This window comes from Heliangelus exortis, chromosome 16, assembly GCF_036169615.1.
Source record: "Heliangelus exortis chromosome 16, bHelExo1.hap1, whole genome shotgun sequence".
NCBI classification, from domain to species: domain Eukaryota; kingdom Metazoa; phylum Chordata; class Aves; order Apodiformes; family Trochilidae; genus Heliangelus; species Heliangelus exortis.
This window is the reverse complement of record NC_092437.1, coordinates 1,851,162-1,870,792: the sequence shown is the minus strand read 5'-3', so window position 1 is coordinate 1,870,792 and position 19,631 is coordinate 1,851,162. Positions and strand designations below refer to the sequence as shown.

At 55.1% G+C, this 19,631-nt stretch overlaps 2 protein-coding genes across 3 annotated transcripts; one reads left to right on the top strand and one right to left on the bottom strand.

Moving 5' to 3' along the window:
- The first annotated feature begins 594 nt into the window (after window positions 1-594).
- Window positions 595-9,578, top strand: LOC139803459 (BPI fold-containing family B member 4-like). Its single transcript, XM_071759638.1, has 15 exons — window positions 595-752; window positions 1,046-1,160; window positions 1,644-1,748; window positions 2,011-2,166; window positions 3,530-3,593; window positions 3,964-4,027; window positions 4,419-4,510; window positions 5,074-5,247; window positions 5,864-5,917; window positions 6,294-6,461; window positions 6,570-6,637; window positions 7,604-7,646; window positions 8,177-8,240; window positions 8,523-8,599; window positions 9,084-9,578. The coding sequence occupies exons 1-15, from the start codon at window positions 641-643 to the stop codon at window positions 9,105-9,107; spliced, it is 1,380 nt and encodes a 459-aa protein (XP_071615739.1). The 5' UTR covers window positions 595-640; the 3' UTR covers window positions 9,108-9,578.
- A 1,609-nt stretch (window positions 9,579-11,187) lies between these two features.
- On the bottom strand, window positions 11,188-16,680 carry BPIFB2 (BPI fold containing family B member 2). 2 transcript variants are annotated; one of them, XM_071759456.1, is made up of 16 exons: window positions 16,550-16,680; window positions 16,005-16,121; window positions 15,742-15,841; window positions 15,341-15,448; window positions 15,070-15,207; window positions 14,567-14,615; window positions 14,309-14,369; window positions 13,946-14,037; window positions 13,648-13,824; window positions 13,286-13,327; window positions 13,018-13,182; window positions 12,681-12,748; window positions 12,136-12,181; window positions 11,910-11,973; window positions 11,746-11,822; window positions 11,188-11,496 (listed from the first exon to the last, which is right to left on the bottom strand). In XM_071759456.1, the coding sequence occupies exons 1-16, from the start codon at window positions 16,569-16,571 to the stop codon at window positions 11,428-11,430; spliced, it is 1,395 nt and encodes a 464-aa protein (XP_071615557.1). In that variant the 5' UTR covers window positions 16,572-16,680; the 3' UTR covers window positions 11,188-11,427. The 2 variants fall into 2 exon arrangements, with proteins under 2 accessions (XP_071615557.1, XP_071615558.1); XM_071759457.1 differs by having other exon boundaries at window positions 15,341-15,445.
- Between the last annotated feature and the right edge of the window lie 2,951 nt (window positions 16,681-19,631).

Here is a 19,631-nt window from a genome sequence, read left to right as displayed (position 1 = left end):
AGAGGCTCGGGAGGTTCCAGCAGAGCCCATCCCAGGCAGGTGGAGCTGGTGCAGGTAACAGCCTGGGCTGGTGGAGCTGTGCAGGGTGGCACCCATCACCCGGGGGCTCTGGGGGTGCTCTGGGGGTGTCTGGGGCTTGGCTGCTTCAGCCTGAGATTCTTCTGTGAGCCGAGCTCCTCATCCTCCATGTCTGTCATTTCATAATTGTTAAATTATAACTTTATAGCTGGCTTATTTTTATCACCTGAGCTTTAGTTTATTGCTTTTGAAAGCTAGAAAGAACAAGAATAATCCTCAGGTGCTCCCCTTGGAAAGACCCTTACCAAACATGTGGAAGTTTTCATCCGAGGGATAGGGAAATTGCAGCTTAAAGGGCAGTTCAGGGGGAAAGGAGTTGTGATTTCTGGGTATTCAGGGCAATTCACAAGGGGCCAGGAAAGGGCTTTTATTGACCCACACTTGAAATCTGTCCATGTGTGTGTGGCCCTGAACCCCAGGCTGGAACAGCATCCTACTTGAGTTCAGTAGCAGGAATTTCTTGCTCCAGCTCTTCCCTCCTCAGGACACTGGGACCTGTTCTTGGAGGCTTTCCCCCCCACTTTTCCCTCTGTTGTCTTCCTTGCCAGAGTCCCATCTGGAGATGAAGATGTGGAAGCTTTTTGGGATCATCTTTTTCTGTGGCCTCCTCTCCCCCTCTCGGGAAGTCCTGTCTGGTCTGTCCTGTGCTGTCAGCCCCAGGGCCATGCAGAATGGTAACTACAAAACGTGGCTTGTGTTTGTTTGGAAAACTACGTGGGGCTGTGAGGGGTAATGAAACCACCTGCATGTTTTCATCTTTATTTTATAGTTTCCCAGGGCTGCAGACCTTGCTTGGAGCTTCTGAGAGCCCTGGTTGGGTCAGGGTGATTTGACTGCACTGAGACAGCTGGGGACATTATTAGGAGTTTTGGGGGGCTGGGGGCTTTGCTGTGTGACTCCTTTGCCAGGAGACATCTGAGTGCAGAGAGGTGATGGCTGCAGGTGCTCATGCAGAGATGTTTTCCAGTGCTCTCTGATGCCATCCTGCAGAATGGGCTCCTCCAGCAGCACCTCCAGGGCCTCGTGCTCCCAAACATCATGGGTGATGGGGGGCTGCTGTCCTCTCCCACCAGCATCACGGGGTAAGTGCAGAGTGAGGGCTGCTCCCTGGGCAGCAGTGCTGAAGGGACAAAGCTGAGCTGCAGCTGGCAGGGCTGTCCCCAGTAATTATCCTCTCTTTATTTTGATTCTCGAATTCCATCCTGAGGGAAGGTTTGTGTGTGGTGGGTGCTGAAGGGTGCTGTGGGTTATGGATGCAGATGCAGAATGAGGGCTCTGATGCTACTGGTGGTGTCTGAGATGCTTGACAGCACAGGGAGAGAGGAAGGGGCCCCAGAGATGAAAAGCTGCCTGCTCTGGCTCTGCCAGGCTGCCCTCCAGCCCAGGCTGGCTCTAGGTTGCCTTCTTTTGGGTGCCAGCTGCAGACTCTGACTCTCACCTGGGAGCTCGTACCTCCAGCTGGAGGAGGCTGTGGTGCTGTGGGAGCTGCAGGTTCCTCAGTGCAGGCAGCTGCTCAGCTCCTGGAGGCTGCTGCCCCCTCTGCCAGCTGCTGCTGCTGTTTGCAGGCTCCACCTGGTGAAGGTTCGGCTGCCCAGGCTCTCTGTGGTGCTGCTGCCTGGCATCGGGGTCCAGCTGACTGTCACTGCCAAGCTGGAGCTGAGTGGCAACTGGTGAGTGGGGGGCTCTGGGTGGCTGTGGAAGGGGAAGCTCCTGCCCACGGGCTTCCTGGGGTGCAACATTTTGCATCTTCTATGGGTTTCTGGGTGTTTTATTACCCTGCACCAAAGCCAGAGAGCAGGCACCAAAAGGTGTTTGTGGCATCTGTAAGGGAGTGCAGGGGATGCAGACACAGTTTGCTGCTTCTGGATTTGCTGAGTTGCTCCAGTTAGAGGCTGAGAGATGAAATCTGTTCAACCCATTTACTTTTTTCAGCCTGGTTGGCCTTCTTTCAGATCTAATTGACATCTTAGTGGATGTGAACATTACTGCAAACATTAAATGCACGAATTTTGAGTCGGGCACAGTCCAGGTCATCATTGAAGACTGCCTGTGCATTCTCGGTGCCATAAAGATCAAGCTCCTCTCTGGGTAAGTGCCTGTGGATTTATGGTTTCCACTGCCTGTAATCCTCTCCTCTCTATCCAGTGATCCCAGCAGTCTGCCAGGACACAGGCAGTGCTGAGCTGATGCAGGGCCAGGCCTCAGAAAAGGCATTTTTTTCCTTTTGCCAAAGCCAGCTGCTGCAGTGGAACTGGCAAGAAAAACTTGTTGTTGGAAGATGGGGGTTAATTTGCCCTGTTTGCCCATGGAAATTTTGTCTGAGGCTTGGTACCCATCCCAGTACACTCTTTAGATTTGGCTGATGAGTTGATATCCAAAGGGCAGGGATGCCAGGGCAGGGAGTGTTGTGAGAGCAGCACCACTGCTTGCCCTGGTTCTGTGCCCTGGTTCTGTGCCTGCCTCTGGTGTGAACTTTGGGTCTGACTGATGAGGGAGGATGCAGTTCCATGCAAATATCCCATCTCTTGCTCACTCTGATTAAATTCTTGGCAGAAAGAATTTGCTGACTTCACGTATTGATGAATTCAACAGTAAATTGATCACGGCAAATACTTTCTTTTATTGCTTTTAAATTACTCACTTTTCAGGTTCATTGGATTGCTCATAATTAATTTTTGCATTATGCATTATATTTCAATCAGTGCAGCAGCAGCTGGTTTGAAAGAGACTGTGCAAGCAGAGAGGAACAGGGCTCCCCTGCTCTGGGGGGTCATATTTTAAGTTGTAGCAGGGGTAAAGTGATGGTGTGCAGGAGGTGAGCTCCCCGTGGGGCACGGGGGAGTGTGGATGCACCTGATTGATCTCATGGCAGTTCCTGGGATGTGTCCAGAGGCAGAGATGGGGCATAAATAACGAGATGCATCAGGGATCCCTGTGGTCTGGGGCTTGCTGAGTCTGCTGCTGTGTGTTCTAACTCAGTAGTCCGGAAATATATTGATTATCAAAAGCAAATGGCTCTGTGCTGCCTGCAGGCATCCTGGAGTGATCTATTTAGCTGCAGTGAAATGTTGCAGAGCAGATTTCTCCTTTTGTTGTTTCACATATAAATTGTTTGTTTCTGATAACCGACATGGAGATGTTTCCACACAACTCCACCTTCCCATCACCACAGCTCTGGTTTAAGTGCCATTGAAGATGCCCCAGCCCAGGTTACTCTGCCAGAGGGTTCTCCCACCCCAGAGATGGTGCCTGCACACCCCAAGAGCTGCAGCCCTGGCTTCTCAGAAACTCCCCCTGCCCTTGAGGGGAAGAGCAGCTCCCACCCCCTTGCCCAGCAGCAGCCCTTAGGGATGCTGAGGGATGCAGCAGTGTGTGAGGGAGGGCTGGAGATCCTTTGCTCTCCTGGACCTGCATTTGTACTGACTGGGTATTTCTTTTCTTTCCTTTCCAGCTTACTCTCACTATCAGTGAATGATATAGTGCTTAACAAGCTGACAGCAACTCTGCCTGGCTTGGTAAGCCTGAGGCTTGCTCTCCTTTTGTAGCTGGAACATAAAAACATGGAGAACAACATGTTACGAGGTCACAGCAAGTGGCACAGTTTTCCCACGTGGCATTCCCATGTCACTGGGGTGTCCCTGTCCCCAGGGTTGTCCCCTGGCAGCTGCCAGTGTGTTCCTGCCTTCAGGCTGAAGCCCAGAACAGATCAGAGCCATTCCTTCAGATGCTCTTCTGCTCTGTTGCCCTTAAGTCCTTGGCAGTGTCCCCCCTGCTGTCCCGTGTCACACAGCACTTTGTCCCCAAGGACGTGGGTGACAACAGAGGGTCTGGCCAGGATCCCAAGGAGAGGTGATGAGGGGGGCTTTTTTCTGCTTTGTGTTGCAGCTGTGTCCAGTGGTTGACATTGTCATCAACCTTGTGAACATCCAGCTCATGGGGACTCTCAATGGTGCGTGGCTGGGTGGCTGTGGAGCTGCTTCCCTGCAGTCCTCTGGTGGGATCTGCCCTTTCCCACCTCTGCTCCATGAGTGCCTCAGGGAGGAGCTGAGCTCCACAGGGTGGTACTGGCCCTGAATTCACCCCTGAGCTGTCTGAGAGCTGCTCACACCTTGGCTCTCTTTACACCGTCTGTGTACAACCCCTTGGATTGTCTTTGGTGGGCTCTGTTCTGAGGGCAGGTCCCACAAATCTGATTTTAGGGATATTTTGGCCATTTCGAGCATCCCCCAGAGGTGCAGGCTCAGGCCCTGACTGGGGAGGGGGGGTCTGGCTGGGGGCTGAGGGGAGGGGGTTGTGTTGCTGTGCTTTCCCCATGCTCTAACCACCATTTCCCTCTGAAGCTGTGATCCCAGTTGGCACGGCAGGAACCATCCACTACCAGCTGGCCAGCCTGCCCTTCACCTCTGGCTTGTTCCTGGGGCTGGATTTAGATGTGAGTTAACAGTGGGTGACAGGATGCTGAGGACGTGGTGGCTTCCAGAGAGTTATCTGCTTCCAGCACAGCCACCTGCAGGACCCGGGTTCATGGCTTGTTCTAGGAATGCCAGCTAAATATTTAGATCCTTACCCAAATCCCCTCTCAGTGGCTGTGTTTACCTCTCCTCGAGTCCTCTTTCTCTCTGCAAACTCACTCTGAGGCTGTGGGTCTGCTCGTGGTGGGAGTTTCCATTCCCTGTGGTGTGGGGTATTGCTTTCCACCTTCCCTGCTCAGTCTCCCTGGTGGGTGGGTGCTGAACCAAGCTCAGGGATGGGTTTTTTACTGCTGTCTCACTGGGATAAAAGAAAACAACCAAACAGTTCTTTCAAGCAGGAGAGCTTAAATAAAAGAAAGTGGCTGGGGAGAAGCAAGTGGGCCATAAGCAATCCAGAACATGAAGGGCTAATAAACAAACTGCACCAAGAGCACTGCTGCTCCTGCTCTGCTGCAGGAGCCCCACGGGGTCTTCCTCTGCCTGGTGGCTTTGAAGGATGGCTCAGTGTCCCCTCTCTCTGCAGGGTGCAGTGCAGCAGGTGGGAGGCAGCATCATCCCCCACGACTCATCCCCCTCTGCTTTGCCTCCACTGCTGGACAAGCTCCTGGTCCTGGGGCTGCGCCAGAGTTTCCTGACTGCAGTCCTGTCCCTCCTGCTCCAGATCCCACCCCAGACCTTCCCCTGCACGCCAGAGGCAGTGAGTGCAGCACCAGAGCTGGGGGCTGGGGGCTGGGCTGGGGGGGTGGGCATGGGGACAGGGGTTGTTGGGGTGTTGGGATGTTGGGGTGCTCCAGGAGCAGCAGCTCCAGCCCCAGGGCTGCTCCTTGCAGAAAGCTGTGGTGTCCCCAGCAGCCACTTGTTCTGTGTGGGCATCCCCAGTGTCACTGCTGGCACCAGCTCTGTGCTGGGTGTGCCCTGGGCTCCTGGAGGTCTGGGGAAGAACCCTGCAAAAAAAAAACACTGAGAAAAGCAGCATGGTGTGGGGGACACAGCTCTCCAGGTGTCCACGTGCTCCATACCCACACGGGGCTGCACCAGGGGCTTGCACACTGACAGTGGTGAGAGCCTCGGGGTCACACCTCCTCCTGCTGCTGGTGGCTGTCACCGTGTCACCCCACAGCCCGGGGTGATGGAGAAGGTGGAGGCTTTGGGTGCTGCTGAAACATCCACCTGGGGGTGGCTGAGCTGCCCAGGGTCTCCCTGGGGACAGGGAGGGAAGGAGGGCTTGGGAGCAGGGACAGGAGTGGGAGCTGGCAGGGTGGGTGCTGCTGAAATCATCTGGAGCCCTCATGGAGCTGCTTTTGTTCCACCAGTTCTCAGGTGCCAGCCACCTGCAAGAAGCCATCACAGCCCTTGTTCCTTCTGGGGTGAGTGACTTTTGCTGGCAGGAGTGTTTGTGTAACCCCCTCCAAGTCCAAGCCCATCCAAACGGTGCACCTGGACCTGCTGGTGTGCTGCTGCCAAGGGTCCCTGCTCTCCTCCCCTGCCCTTGGCTGTGCTGAGCATCAGCCACAGCCCAGCCCCACCAGCACAGCTCCTGCTGCCTGCCTGGATGCTGGGACTGGGCCAAGGACCAGGGATTTGTGCCCAGCCCTCAGCAGCCTCTGCTGGACCTATCTGCTCTGTGAATTTGTCTCGTCCGAGGTCTGTGTGACCTTGGGGGAGTCTCCGCAGAGTGATGGGGCTGGGAGGGGACTGCCCACCCCCTGCCTGGCCACCTCCACGTGTCCCCCATCCCCACAGTGCTCTGTCTGCCGTGGGAGCAGCGCTCTGAGCATCAGGATAATGTTGGCTGGGAAACCTCTCATCCTCTTGGAAGAAAACAAAGCCACGGTCAGGCTCTCCGTCATGATCCAGGTGTTTGTTAAGCGTTTGGATGGGTCCATCCTCAACCTCCTGCTGCTGAAGGCTGTAAGTGGGGATGTGAGGACCACAAACCAAGGTGTGCAGGCAGCCCAGTGAGTGTCAGCCGGGCTGGGGGCATCTCCATGGGCTCATCCTCCCCCTCTCTGCTTGCAGGACCTGGGTCTGAATGCCCGCGTGTCGATTGCTGGGGGCAGACTGGTGCTGGGCTTGTCCCTGGGCAGGTAGGGAATCCCTGGGGCCTCCCACCTGGAATGTTTCTCAGTGTCTCTAAAACCCACGTTTCATTTCCTGAACCTGAGGATCTGATAGCTGGCTGCTGGCAGGAGGTGCACGGGTACTGCTGGCTGTGGGGAAACATCACAGCAGTGGGGAAGTTTCAGGAGAGTGGAGGAAAAGTCTGTGCCAGTTTTATAACAGGGAGGAATGTGATAACCTGCATAACTGTGAGGCTGTCAGCTTGACTTTGATCCTGGGCAGTAGTTTGAAATGTCTGGTATTGGACAGGAGTGATAAAGGACTAAGGGAAAGTGCTGTCATTAATGCCAGTCAAGGTGTGATTAAAGATGGGAAGCATTTCTTATGGTGTGAGGTTTCAGGATTTCAAGCCATTGAGCTTGTCAAAGAGCTAGATTTAGAAGCAACATTGGCATAGCTTGTGTGCAGCCATACAGAGAATAGAAATGCATCAAAGGGCTTTTAATTCAATATGCAATAGGCAAAGACATAACAAGATTCAATGGAAGTAGAAAAGAGAAATACAAAGTGGGCATAAAGCATACATTTTAGCTATGGAGATAGCTGTGTGATTGCAATGATAGATTAGGAGCTGTAGCAAATCCTCCAGAGCTTGTGATCTTTAAATCTAGACCAGCTGCTTTTTCAAGAAGCTCTGCTCTCAGCTACCTGGGAGCTGATTCCTCTCCCAAGGTGCAAAACTGCCCAGGCAGAGGAGAGGGCAGGGGAGCAGGAGCTCTACTTCACAGCCAAATAAAAGTTGGGTGAGGCTTTTGTTCTCCTGTTTCCTCCCCTGCCAGCAGGCAGTGCCTGTTTTTCTGTGATGATCTCGTGGTGCCTTTAGGGATGCCCCAGGGCTCAGCCCTTTGCCCATGGGCTGAGTGATGCTGTCCTGCAGCAGGGTTCTGGACCTGCCCTGGTGTCTGATTGCTGTTTGCTTTCCTGTCCTGCAGCACTTCCCTCTCCTTGGAGTCTTCTGATGTTGGCATCAGTAACGTAAGTCCCTGGTGCCAGCCCGGGCTCTGCAGCTCTGGGGAGGGGGGACAGTGGGTGACACTGAAATGTGTCCTGGCTGGGATGGATTGGACCTGCTGGGGCTGTGCTTGTGAGCTGCTGTGCAGGTTGTAGCCATTCTTCTTTTGCTGCATTTTATTTTATTTTATTTTATATTTTATTTTATTTTATTTTATTTTATTTTATTTTATTTTATTTTATTTTATTTTATTTTATTTATTTCTTCTGCCTTTTCTAATAATGCAAATGTAAAGCCCAAGTTTTTGTGTTGATTCACCTCTGCCTGGGCAAAACTTACACAGAGCACTATCAGAAGCCTTACCTAGTAGAAAGATTCCCAAAAGGAGGCTCAGATCCAAATCGAGGAAGAAAAGTAGATTTCCTTTAAAGAAAAGAGGGACCATTTGTTGTTTTGCTGCTTCCCAGTCCTGAGTGCTGTGTTTCTGGGCTGTGCTTGCTGCTGTCCTGTGCCTGGCAGCACCTCTCACCCCCTCCTTCCTCCTCTGGTTCAGGTCTCAAGCTTGAAGCCACACTTCAGTGGGCTGCTGGTGGAAACCTTCCTGCCCCTCATCAACGGTACAGTGAGGGGGCAGCTGTAATGCTGGGGGGCTTGGAGCCCTGGGGAAGGAGGGGAGAGGGGCAGGGGGGTGTTTGAAAGCTGCAGCAGGAGCAATGACAGCTCTGCAGTCCCCGGGGTACGGTCCCAGCCTTGTTCTTACATCCCCCCCTGCCAGCTGCAGCCCCAGGGCAGGGGGCACAGGACAAGCCAAGCATCTGTGCTGCCCCCCCTGCCCCTGCCCAGGTCTGTGCCCCCCCTTGCCATGGGCTGGGGGGTCAGGACCTGTCTGTCCCCTGCAGCTGCTCTGAGCATCGGGATCCCTCTGCCAAACGTGTTGGGCATTCCCCTGCTGAAGGTGGAGATCCAGATCCTGGCAGTAAGTGTCTGGGGGCTGGGGGGCTGTCTGCTCCTGCCAGGGGGGGGTTCGTGGCCAGGAGCTGCAGGTTTTAAGCCTTGGAAGGACAGAGTGGCTCTGTGGCCTCCTTTAGGTCAGAGATGCTGCCCAGAGCTCCATACCCATTAATGCCACCAGCTCAGTACTCAGATCCCTGTCCCTGCTGCCTCCTTCCCGGGCAGCCTGGTGGGAGCAGCTCTGATGTGTGTTCAGGGGGTCTGCAGAGCCCTTTTGAGAGGCACCGTGCAAAAAGGGTCTTGAATTGCACCCAATTCCATCCCTGAGCATCCTGGAGCTGGGGAATTCTCTGAGACTTCCCAAAGGACACTGTGCCCTCATTCCAAACGGGATGTGGAGATTTCTGTTGGAGGTTTTCCTGCTGGCTGCGTGCTGCTGGGCTGGCAGGAGCCAGCATCCCTCCAAGCTGGGAAATAACCTTCATGTGTCACTCCTTGTGCTTCCACAGGGCCTGATGGTGATTCTGGCCTGAGCCAGGGAGCACGAGGCACGGAGAGACCTTTGTGGGCAGAGAGGGAGGAAGACAGAGCAGCGAGGAGGAGGCACCAAGACCTGCATTATCTGCTTTTCTTTTCCAAACTTGATTCAAGACTCTTGATCATGTTTCAGACACTTCAAAGTTAATTGCCTCGTGCAGGTACAAAGCTACTTGCAGAAACCAAAACCTGGTAGGCAGCTCTGTGTACAAATATTTTATTTTGAGGAATTAGCCTGATTTTGGGGTCCCAGTTACAGCAGTTGCAGGTGAGGCTGTGGTGGAATTGTCAGGCTGGTTCCGAGGGAAGATTGTTCTGGATACCAGGCAGAAGTGAACCTGTTGCATTGGGTTTTCTAAGTAAATGTCAGCATCCCACTCAGCAGGGTGTGAAGTGCTGAGGGGCAGCTCAGGAAACATTTGTCATGGAACTCTCAATAAACATTCCTACTTTTTTAGTGCTTGGAATGAGGCTCTGGTTTCTGATGCCTCCCAGGGAGTCTGTCCTGCCCCCTGCCATGGGGTCTGGCTCCTTTGTCACAGATGGTATTGTGGTGTTGGTTTGAAAACTCATTTTCTGGATGACAAGCCTGGTGTCACACACTGCCCTGCGTGGGCTGGAGGGTCTTGTGCTGTGGCAGGAGGGGTCTGGGGGGGCTGAGGTACCCGGTGACACAGAGGACACAGAGCACCTTGTCTGGCTGAGTCTGAGCAGCTCCTCTGGTCCCAGCCCTGCACAGGCTGGTGCTGGTGGTGCTGGAGGTGCTGAATGGTTCTGGTGGTTCTGGAGGTGCTGAGTGGTGCTGGTGGTTCTGGAGGTGCTGAGTGGTGCTGGAGGTGCTGGAGGTACTGGTGGGGCTGGGGGTGCTGGAGGTGCTGAGTGGTTCTGGTGGGGCTGTGCCCTCCAAAGGCCACTCAGCTGCTGGGGACAGGGACCTTGCCTGTCCCTGGGCAGATGTGATGCTGCTGTGTGGGGCTGGATGAGGAGTTTCTGTGACACAGGAGGGGACACCACGGCCTGGGCCACTCCCAGGTAGGACACAGGGGTGGGAGTCAGGGTGTGCACCCCCAGGACCCCAACCTGGCACTGGGGCTGCAGAGCCACACACTGAAGCCAGCTGGCCAGTAAATACATCTTCATACTACTGTAGCTTAGTCCTTTTGGGAAAGTAGTTTAAGACACATTAGTAAAAGAATAATGGATGCAGTTCTACCAAGAAACTTTCATTAGGGACAGTTCCTGCTATTGCCAACTTTGCCAATTAAAATCATTAGTCAGGTCCCCAAGCTGGGCATAGAAACATTCAGGGTTTTTACTCCTTATAATGAATCATCCTGGTTTGTGTTGTTTGCTTTCCTGTTTCTTAGCCACTAAAATATGAGGTTTTGAAGTGCTTTTCAGCAGCTCCAGAGGCTAGAAGTGATGTATGTAGCTCTTGCAAGTGAAAGCAGGTGTATATGGAATTAATATGGTTTTATGGGCACCTCTGGCAGAGATGGGGTGGGTGCTGTGCAGGCAGCAGCACAGCCATGCCCAGGAGCTCCCTCACCAGCCCTTCCTCCTGTTTAGGAGGCTCAAGCCTGCTGTGGGGTTTTTTTCTCCCCCTTTAGGTTCCTGACCAACCTCTGGAGTGAGGAGACACATCCCAACACTGGCACCCACAGCTGGGGATGCTCCAGAGTGGGCACATGCTGAGCTGGAGGTGCTGAGCTTTGTCAGAACTATACTTTTGGAAATATAACTGCCTGCCAGTCTAAAATTAGAAACCTTTGTGCACACTGTTCCCCCCCCTATTCCTTCTGACCCCGGGCAACCCACCAGCCCTGTGTTCCCATAGCAACAGAGTGATGGAGGAGAAGCAGATGAAAGGTGTCCTGCGGGGGGGCTGTGCCATGCTGCAGCCCAGAGGCACGGGACTGCTTTGCATCTTTCTAAATTAGTGGACTTTTCATGGTCCCTTAATGAAATGTAGGGTCTGGCTGTCTGTGCTGGGACCAGCTCTTAACCAGGCAAAATGCATCTGTCTTGGGTATGAGTAGCTGAGGGGGAAAAAGAGTCAATAGTCAGAGCAGAAAATGCAATATGGAAGAGAAATGTTTAATTAACCTGTGGAGCATTGATTCAATCCATCCTCTTTGTGCAAGGAAAACCCCAGGAGCAGGATGGGCAGAGAAGCTGCAGCCCCATCACTGTCCTGAGGCTGAGGAAGTTTGAGTTGGTTTTGGAAGGCACAGAAGATTTTCAACATTCAGGCAGTGACAACACAGACAATTTCAGAGCCAAGAGAACAACTTCACTGCTGTTTCACTCCGGTGCTCAGACCTTGGTGCTGTGCACCCCAGGCCTCTCCTGGAACTCCATGTTGCAGGAAACTGACACGTAATCCTGGGAGAGGAGGGGAGGAGGGCTGAGGGCTGAGCTGGGCTCAGGGCAGCCTCAGGGCTCCCCCAGCCTCTCAGGGGGATCTGGGGAGGGGCCAGGGGAACGTGGGGAGGGACCATGCCCACGGGAAGCTCAGTGGTGTCACTCAGCTCTGTGGGTCGGGGCTGTGCTGGAGCCCAGAGGGAAGTGTTGATCCCAGGTGCCCTTCAAACCAAACAGGGCAGGGAGCAGTTCCCAGGCTCCAGTTCTTACCTTGTGGATCCCAACGCTGACATCCGTGTAGGTAAAGCTGGAGATGTGGGGCAGGAACACTCCTTCGTTCAGGACCACTGGGAAAAAAGAGGAAAAGGAGGTAAAGTGGCCACCTGGGTGCTGCCTCTGTCCTCCCCGTGCAGCTGCCTGGGTGCAGTGCTCACCATTGGTCTGTGCTGGGACCTCCTCACGGATCGTGGCCAAAAATAATTCCTCAAGCACAGGAGCCTGGCAAAGGGACCCCCATCAGCTCGGGGACATGGGGGGTCCTGGTGCCCCCTCCCAGCAGAGAGCACCCAAAGGGTGACCAGGGTGTTAGGGGACAGTGCTAAAGGGCATCAGGAGGGGACACAGCCATGCTGAGTCACTCGGGGGTGCTGGGGTACCTACCGGCACGGGGCCCACGTTGGAGGCAGCCAGGCTGAGCTCAACATCCCTGGAAAACAATGAGCAACAGCAGAGCAATGAGCTGTGACTGTCCCACTGCCACTAACCCCGTGGCTGCATTCAGCAGCAGCCCTGGGGACATCTGGGCAGGCAGCTGGAGCTCAACCTCCCCCCGGGCACAGCAGCAAGGGCTTGAGGGTGTTTTGTTCCCCAGGACCCAGCAGAGCAGCTCTGGTGGGGCCCTGATGAAGGGGGGAGGATGGGCTGGGGTGAGGGGCTGGGGGTGCTGTGGGGCTGGAGTCAGAGGCCTGGGAGGCTGCAAGCATTGACAGGCACCCCAGGCCCCCCTGGTTTTTTTGGAGGGGTTGACAGGTGCTTTATCCACTTTTCTCTTTAGCCATGTTCCTGGAATCTTGCTCTTTCCCTTGGGACTGAGCTACCTCTGCACTGCCCAAGCCACAGCACATAAGGAATTCCCCAGCCTGTTGTCCCTGCTCTGACTGGGACATGTCCCCTTGGGGTGCTCGGGTCATGTCTGGGTTCATTACTCTGTCCCAGCTGCAGAGATCATCATCCTGGTGTCTGCCACGCTGAGGAGGAGCCCTGCAGTCATGTCCTGCAAGGGGAGAAGAGGGCAGGGTCAGAGCAATGAAATGGTCCTTGATGAGTGGGATGTGATGACCCTGACCCTGTGCTGCCACCAGAAACGGGCTCCTCATGCCCACAGGTAAACATCACTGGGACTGACCAGTAAAGGCTGAACCGGCCTGGGCAGAGGCTGTGATCAGTGGGACCCCGAGCAAAAGGCACTGCCTGTGGGTAAATGTCTGCAGGACACACTCCCCCATCCCAGAACAGTCTCAGCACTGGGCAGGGCACACTCACCACGCTGATGCTGAGGAAGCTCTGGAAAGTTGGTGATCCTGTCCCGACCTGGATGGTGAGGAAGAGCCTCAGGGCTGCCTTGTCTTCCTCCAGCACCACCCGGGGAGAACTCCTGAAGACAGCCTGAAGCACCACTGGTACATCCTCCTGGAAGAGGGAGCCCATCTGCCGAGGGAGGGGGGTGAGTTCTGGGCACGAGGATGTGGGCAGGAGCTGGGGCACTGCCCGAGCTGGGGCTGTGCCTCTTGGAGAAGCAGCAGCAACCAACCTGGGGGATGTGCTCTGCCATGCTGGCGGTGGTCAGTGGGCTCTGAAAGACAAAGCATGGGGGGTGAGGGGCTGGGGGGATGCTCGGGGCCCTGACCCAGCCCTTCAGAGCTGGGGTGAGGGCTGTGCTGTGCCAGACCTCTGCAGGATGCAGGTGCCACGAGCAGTGACCTGGTTATTGCTCGTGGCAAATTTTCCATCAGTCATTAGAGCAGAAATATTTTTAGGAGCCTGAGGGCAAGGGGCTGTGACTCCCATGGACACCCAAGGACGTGTTCTCATTTCTTTGCAGGGCACAAGGCTCCTCCAAGCCATCCTAGGGACAGGTGTATATTTTTTGTCCCCCCTCCTTGCTCCACTCACCAGGAGGGTCATGTTGAAGGCTCCGGCCATTTCCAGGGCAGAGAAGAGGCTGGTGTAGAAGTGCTCGGAGAAGGCCAGGGTGAGGTGGGAAGGGCTGGAGCTCACTGGCTCGGGCATGCTGAAGGGCACAGGGCTGACTGGCAGGGGAATTGCCACCCCTGCCACCTGGAACGTCGTCTGCAAGGACACGGGTGAGTAGGAAAGGAGCTTGAGGGGTCTTGGGCCACACAGCACTGGGAGGAACCATCTCTCCCAAAGCCTGGAGCTGGGCTGGGAGTGCTGGAGAGCCAGGACTTACTTGCAAGGATATGGTGATTCCCTGCTCGGAGAACACGGGAGCAGCCAGGGGCAGGTACTGGGCTTGGCAGCTCGGTGTGACTGGGAACTGGGCTGCAAAGAGAGCAGGGGGGATGCTCAGGGGGAGGAGGGCAGCAGGGACTGGGATTGGGTTTGGGACTGGGACTGGGGCTGAGGAGCTCTTGGGTTTCCTGAATGAAAAGACAGGGAAAGAACTGGGTGGAGGGGACAGGTCCCCAGGGGGATGATGCTGATGGAGCTGCTGGGTTCTGCTGCAGGACAGGATCCTGTCCCACCTCGTGACCTGCCCAAAGCTGACCCAAAAGCCCTGGTCCCATTGCAGGACTCGGTGCTGGACACTCACCTGACAGGGAGATCAGGCGCTCGTTTGGCAGCAGCAGCAACTTGGAGACTTCCAGGCAAATCTGTGGAACAAAGAGCAAAAAGAGGTGGGAGATGAACACAGGGTTCTGCCAGCATCGGGTGTCCCCTGAACACCCCAGGTGACAGGGGATGGCCATGGGGGAGAGCTGGCCAAGCACCAGGGTGACTTAAAGTGCTCTGACTGCTACAGAACTGAAGAACTTTATCTCTTCTCACACCTCTACAGAAGTTTCCTTACCTTGTCGATGTTAATCTCCTTGTCCAGCTCTGAACTGCTGGAGGACTTGCTGGGTGAAAACAACACAGCAAAAGGAGTTAGACAAGGACAGATGAGCCAAGGGTGGGTAAGTGTCTTTCACCAGACCCCAAAGGCACAGAGACACTGTCACCATTACTTTCTTTCATCTATGTTAAGCAATAATTACAATTCAGAATGCTGAAATTCTGCAGAACTGCTGTTGGGCTTGCATTACAGGTGCTCCTGCTCCTGCTACAAGACTTTAAGAGCTCTACTGCTCCACTCCTGCTTTACAGGAGACTGAAACTTCAACTGGGGGAACCCACCCTGCAAGCAGAGCACAGGACCTCTCATGGAGATCCAGGTTTGTGTTCTCTGCTGCACATTTTTAGGGCAGTGAGAAGATGTGGGTCAGATCATCTTCCTGCCTAGAAATTCTTGTGCCTCAGTTTCCTATTTGCCCCATGACCCAGCTCCCATAGAAGAAAAACCACTGGGTCAACCTTCCCATCTCCTCGGAGCTCTGCTCCTCCTCCAGGGTGGGTTTGCAGGCAGAGGTCACCAGCTCCAGGTTCCCTTCAGTGTTCATCTCCACGTGGAGGTCAGCCAGGATGGAGAGCCGCATCCCCCTGGGGCTGGAGCTGTGCCGGGGGGACAGGGCTGGGGTGTGGGGGCTGCTCTGGGGGGCTCTCCATGCCCCCCCTGCTCCCATAGGCTGGAGGTGGCCCCGTTGCTCCAGGCAGGAGCCGTGGCTGCTCCCAGCCCATCACTCACGGGGAGGAGGAGACGCTGAGGTCGGCGCCGATGCTCAGCCGCAGCCCAGAGTCCGGGATGAGTGACAGGGACAGCTCGGACACCCTGACCGAGTTAATTTGGTTCCTGCTGGAGCAGAAGGGAAGGTGGGCAGGACAGACTGATGTGCAGGCCCTGGCTGCTCTCATGTAGGCAAAGCCCAACAGCCAGGAGATCTGCATGGACAACTGGAGGTGGCCCCGTGGCCCTCAGACCCCAGAGGAGGAGCTGGGAATTTGTTCCTGAGTGGCTCTGGCACACCCCAGCCAAGGGCTCCTGGAGGGATTTTGCCCTTGCTGGTAAAACACAGTTTGTGCAAATGTCCAAGGGCTCCAGGTGGAGCCCAGCACGATCCAGGGGCTGGGACATGGACTTGGACTCACCTGCTGGGCTTCGGGGAGGTGAGAAAGGAGCTCGGGGATGCTGGGACCACCAGGTCCTGCCTGAGGACTGACTCTGCATGGGGCTTGGAAACTTCAGCAACTGTGAAACAGGGCAGATGCTTTATGAGCCCCTCTGGTGCCTGTGGTCTGCTGCACAGACTGAAATCTGTCCCAGTGACACCCATTCATCCCTCCCTCTTCCTGGCTGTGGAAGGGTCATGATGAACATGAGCAGTTTCTGGGGATGTGGGGTCTGCACTTACAGTATCTGAGTCCTGCAGGGGTGAGGATGCCCCCACAGTCTGGTGAGCGGGTGGCAGGAGTGGGGACCAGGAGGCTCAGGAGGATGCTCAGGGTGCAGATCTTGGCCATGCCGGTGCCTGGAGGAGGAGGAACAGATCCAGAGCTCCTGGTCAGAGCTGGGGTCCCTGGCCTGGCCCTGGGCACAGAGCTGCAGCAATATCCCATCTGCCCAGAGCAGGGAACAGCAAATGTGGGAGCAGCAGATAAACAGGAGGTAAGATTAGCTGAGGAACTCATGGAAGCTGTGGAGGAGGCTGGAATCCAGTAGAAAGGTAAAAGCATTATCTACTGCTCAGAAAAACATTTGGGGATGGTTTACAGTGCTTGCAATGCTCTCACAACAGGAAACCAGAATTGAGAATGTTTAACCTGCAGCAGACAGAGGTATTTACAGCATCCTTGCAGAAAGTGGAGCTCTGATGAGCACTCTCCCTTATGGAGACCCAGCAAAGCCAGCACAAGCACAGCCTCTGCCAAGCTCCTCAGGTTTCAAACCCATCCTTACCTTTCCTGCTCAATCTTCCCATCCTTCCAGACGAGTCCCTGTCTTGCCGTGACCACAGCAAGGACTTGTGCTGGCCTTATATATCTTCCCAACCAAGGCTGACGTTGCAGAAATTGACAAAGAGAGGTAGGAACCGGGACACAGGGTGGACAATTTGTTTTATATTCCATTTTTATTGTTTCCCTGTCCAGCTGATGACCGAGCGAGGTGAAACACTGCAGGGCACGTGCTGGGGCAGCTCACCTCTGGGAGCTGTTCCTCAGGAGCACAAAGCTTGGGCTCTGGGCAGAGGGTGCCAAGAAATCACACATTGTCAGGAAGAGAGCAGTGGTTCCTTTGCTCTGCAGCCCTGCTTCCCTCTGAACATGGCAGGGACAGCCACCACCATGGCCACACCACTGAGAAGCTGCCAGGCTTCGTGTCACTCTCCTGATGGACGTCTCAGACCAGAAGGGGTGAGACCAGCATGAGGTGCACTGGAGGAAATCTTGGCAGATCATCAGGGGATGCTCTGTCCCCACCAGGCCTGGGTGAGTCTGTTGAAGGCAAGAGGAGTGTTTCTGTTGGGTGAGTGTTAGACCAGACAGAGGATCCGTCTTTTTTAGAGCTATCTCCTCTAACCTCCAGAACAACCTACCTGCCATCCTTCCTTCCTCTCTTTAACCCATTCCCAACCAAAAGCCACCAGTAATATTTATTACTATTGGTAGAAGAAAGCAGTGGGTGATGTCCACCCACTTTGCTCATGTCCCTACAAGCAGTGGAAGTGTTTGTGGCAGGGAGCCTCAGTCTCTCTCCTTCCTGTGCTTGGGGTCCCTCGTGTTCTGCCTGCAAACACCATCTCCATGCAGCCCCCTGGCCTCATCCCGTTCCCCTTCCTTCTCCAACCTTCCCCCGAGATTTGGGATCTCAGCCCCGAGCCCTGACCAGTCTTCCAGAGAGGGTTGAGCTGCCCATTTGGGGCTGAGTCCCTTGGCAGTGGGATGGGGTGTCAGAACGTGTTGAAACACCTGTGCCTGGGGAGGGAACCATTGTCCTTTGTGTGTCGGTGACCTGAGTCATGGGGCAGTGGCTCCAGGTGCATCTCGACACGTTCAGCACCCTTGGCTCTCCCCACGGGGCTGCCTTCCCTCACAGCCTGGCACAGGAGTGCCAAGGGAAGCCAAGGCTCAGCCGTGCTGGCTGTTTGCACCAAAGGCACCCAGGGAGCAGGCAGAAGCAGCCATGGAGCTGTGTGGTGCAGCCTGCTCAGGGGTGAGGGGGTTGCTTAGGGAAGGAAATCCATGGGGAAGGTTGGAACCTGCAGAGGAGTCTCCTGGGGCTGGTGGGAGGTGTCTCCTGGCATGGGCAGGGACGTGGGCTTGGAGAAATGTCTCTGAGAAATGAGCCCGTGCTGTGTTTGAGGGCAGTAGTTGGATGTGGGTCCCAGCCCTGGGGGTGGGCAGCTCTGGATCAGCTCTGGTTCAGTTCTGGATCAGCTCTGGATCAGCTCTGGATCAGTGCTGGATCAGTGCTGGACCCATGCAGCCTCGTGATGCTTGACAGGGGATCAGCTGCTGGAGGAGGTGGCACCCTGGGACTTGGAGGTGGATTTTCTCCTCCTGAAGGGCTGTTCTGGACCTGATGGTCCCTGTGGAGGTTTAATGAGATGTCAGCTTACAGCACAGTGATTGATCAAGTTACCAGCACCAACAGGGCTTTCTGGCAGGGTTTGTTCCTTACTGGAGTTATCTATAAATCTCCCACCCCTGTAGGATCAGATGTAAATCTCCCTGTCTGGGTGCAGCAGAGAGGCACCGAGTGTGTCCCTGGCAGGGAGGTGCTGGCAGATTAAACCCCCTGACACAATTTATATAGAATTGAAGTGAGGAAATAAATTACTCAGGTCTGCAGGATTGCAGCGTGGTGAATTCCCAGAGCTGGGTCCTGCTGGGTGGAATCACCAGGGAGGGGGTGGGTGGGGATGGTGGGCACATGGGCAGCAGTGTGGCCATCCCAGAGCAGAGCTCCAGGCAGCCTGGGGGGACACTGAGCCCTCCTGCGCTGGGACAAGGCTGAGGGCCCCGTTCTCTGGGCAGGTGATGGTTCTTCTCAGCCTCACTCCAACCCTGCTGGGACCAGTCAGAACACCACAAAGAACATCATAATTTCCAGTGGGTTCTCCACCAGCAGATCCCATGTCTTCCTCAGCATTTGCACAAACCTTTGGGGAGGAAGAACCACTCGTCCCAAGAGCTGCAGCTCCAGGTACCTCCAAAAGCAATGTTTACCATCACACCTCTTGGGCTTTTCCTTCCCCACACTTCTGCCTGTATCAGGTAATTAAACAGATCAGGTTTTTATTTTGGGCTTTGTGTGCAAATCCCCACTGCCTCTTCCTGGGTGTTGCACAAGAGCTCAGCCTGGGCAGCACAGACCCACAGCCTGGGGCTCGAGGGCTCACCTGGGCTTCCACATTTCTTACTGAAATTATTTGTATTGGCAGCTGCCAGGAGCACTCAGGGATTAGGTTATACCACAGGAATTACCCAGCCCTCTCCTGCCTTTGGCTTTACCCCTCTCTCAGTGGGGTTTATGTGCTGGCTGTTCCCTGCTGTCTCCAGGAGAGCAGTGCAGAGCTTGGACAACCCCTGGGGACTCTGGGCTGGAAAAAGGCTGGGTGAGGTGACACAGGGCCCTTCCCTGCAGGGTTCCATCACAGTGAGGTGCAGCAGGTCACATCATTTCCCTCTGGTGCTGGTGAGAAGCGTGAGGTGCCCATGGGGAGGTTCATCACACCTTGTGCCTCTGCCATGGCCAACAGCCGTGACCTCTCCTGCTGTTCCAGGGACCGGGGCTCAGGGTGGCCCTGAGACCTCAGGACAGGGGCTCCATCAGGCACCCTCAGCCCTTGGGCAGGTTTTAGGTGTCCTGACACGTGGTGTGTGAACTGCCTCCAGCTCACTGTCTCTGTCTGTTGAAACCCACAGTGTCCTGTAAGGCTCTGGAGCCCTGACAGCAGCAGTGCTGGGTTGGAGATGTCAGTGATTTGGTGCATTTTAGCCCTTAGTGGCTGGCTGGCATGGTCAGGAGGAGCTGCTGG

Coding starts and splice junctions, on each gene's coding strand:
- LOC139803459 (XM_071759638.1), top strand. CDS start 641: ATGAAGATGTGGAAGCTTTTTGGGATCATCTTTTTCTGTGGCCTCCTC. Junction 3,594..3,963: donor CAGCAACTCTGCCTGGCTTG/GTAAGCCTGAGG, acceptor TTTGTGTTGCAG/CTGTGTCCAGTGGTTGACAT. Junction 6,462..6,569: donor ACCTCCTGCTGCTGAAGGCT/GTAAGTGGGGAT, acceptor CTCTGCTTGCAG/GACCTGGGTCTGAATGCCCG.
- BPIFB2 (XM_071759456.1), bottom strand. CDS start 16,571: ATGGGAAGATTGAGCAGGAAAG. Junction 14,038..14,308: donor GCGCCTGATCTCCCTGTCAG/GTGAGTGTCCAG, acceptor CTCTCTTTGCAG/CCCAGTTCCCAGTCACACCG. Junction 13,328..13,647: donor CCTTCAACATGACCCTCCTG/GTGAGTGGAGCA, acceptor TTTGTCTTTCAG/AGCCCACTGACCACCGCCAG.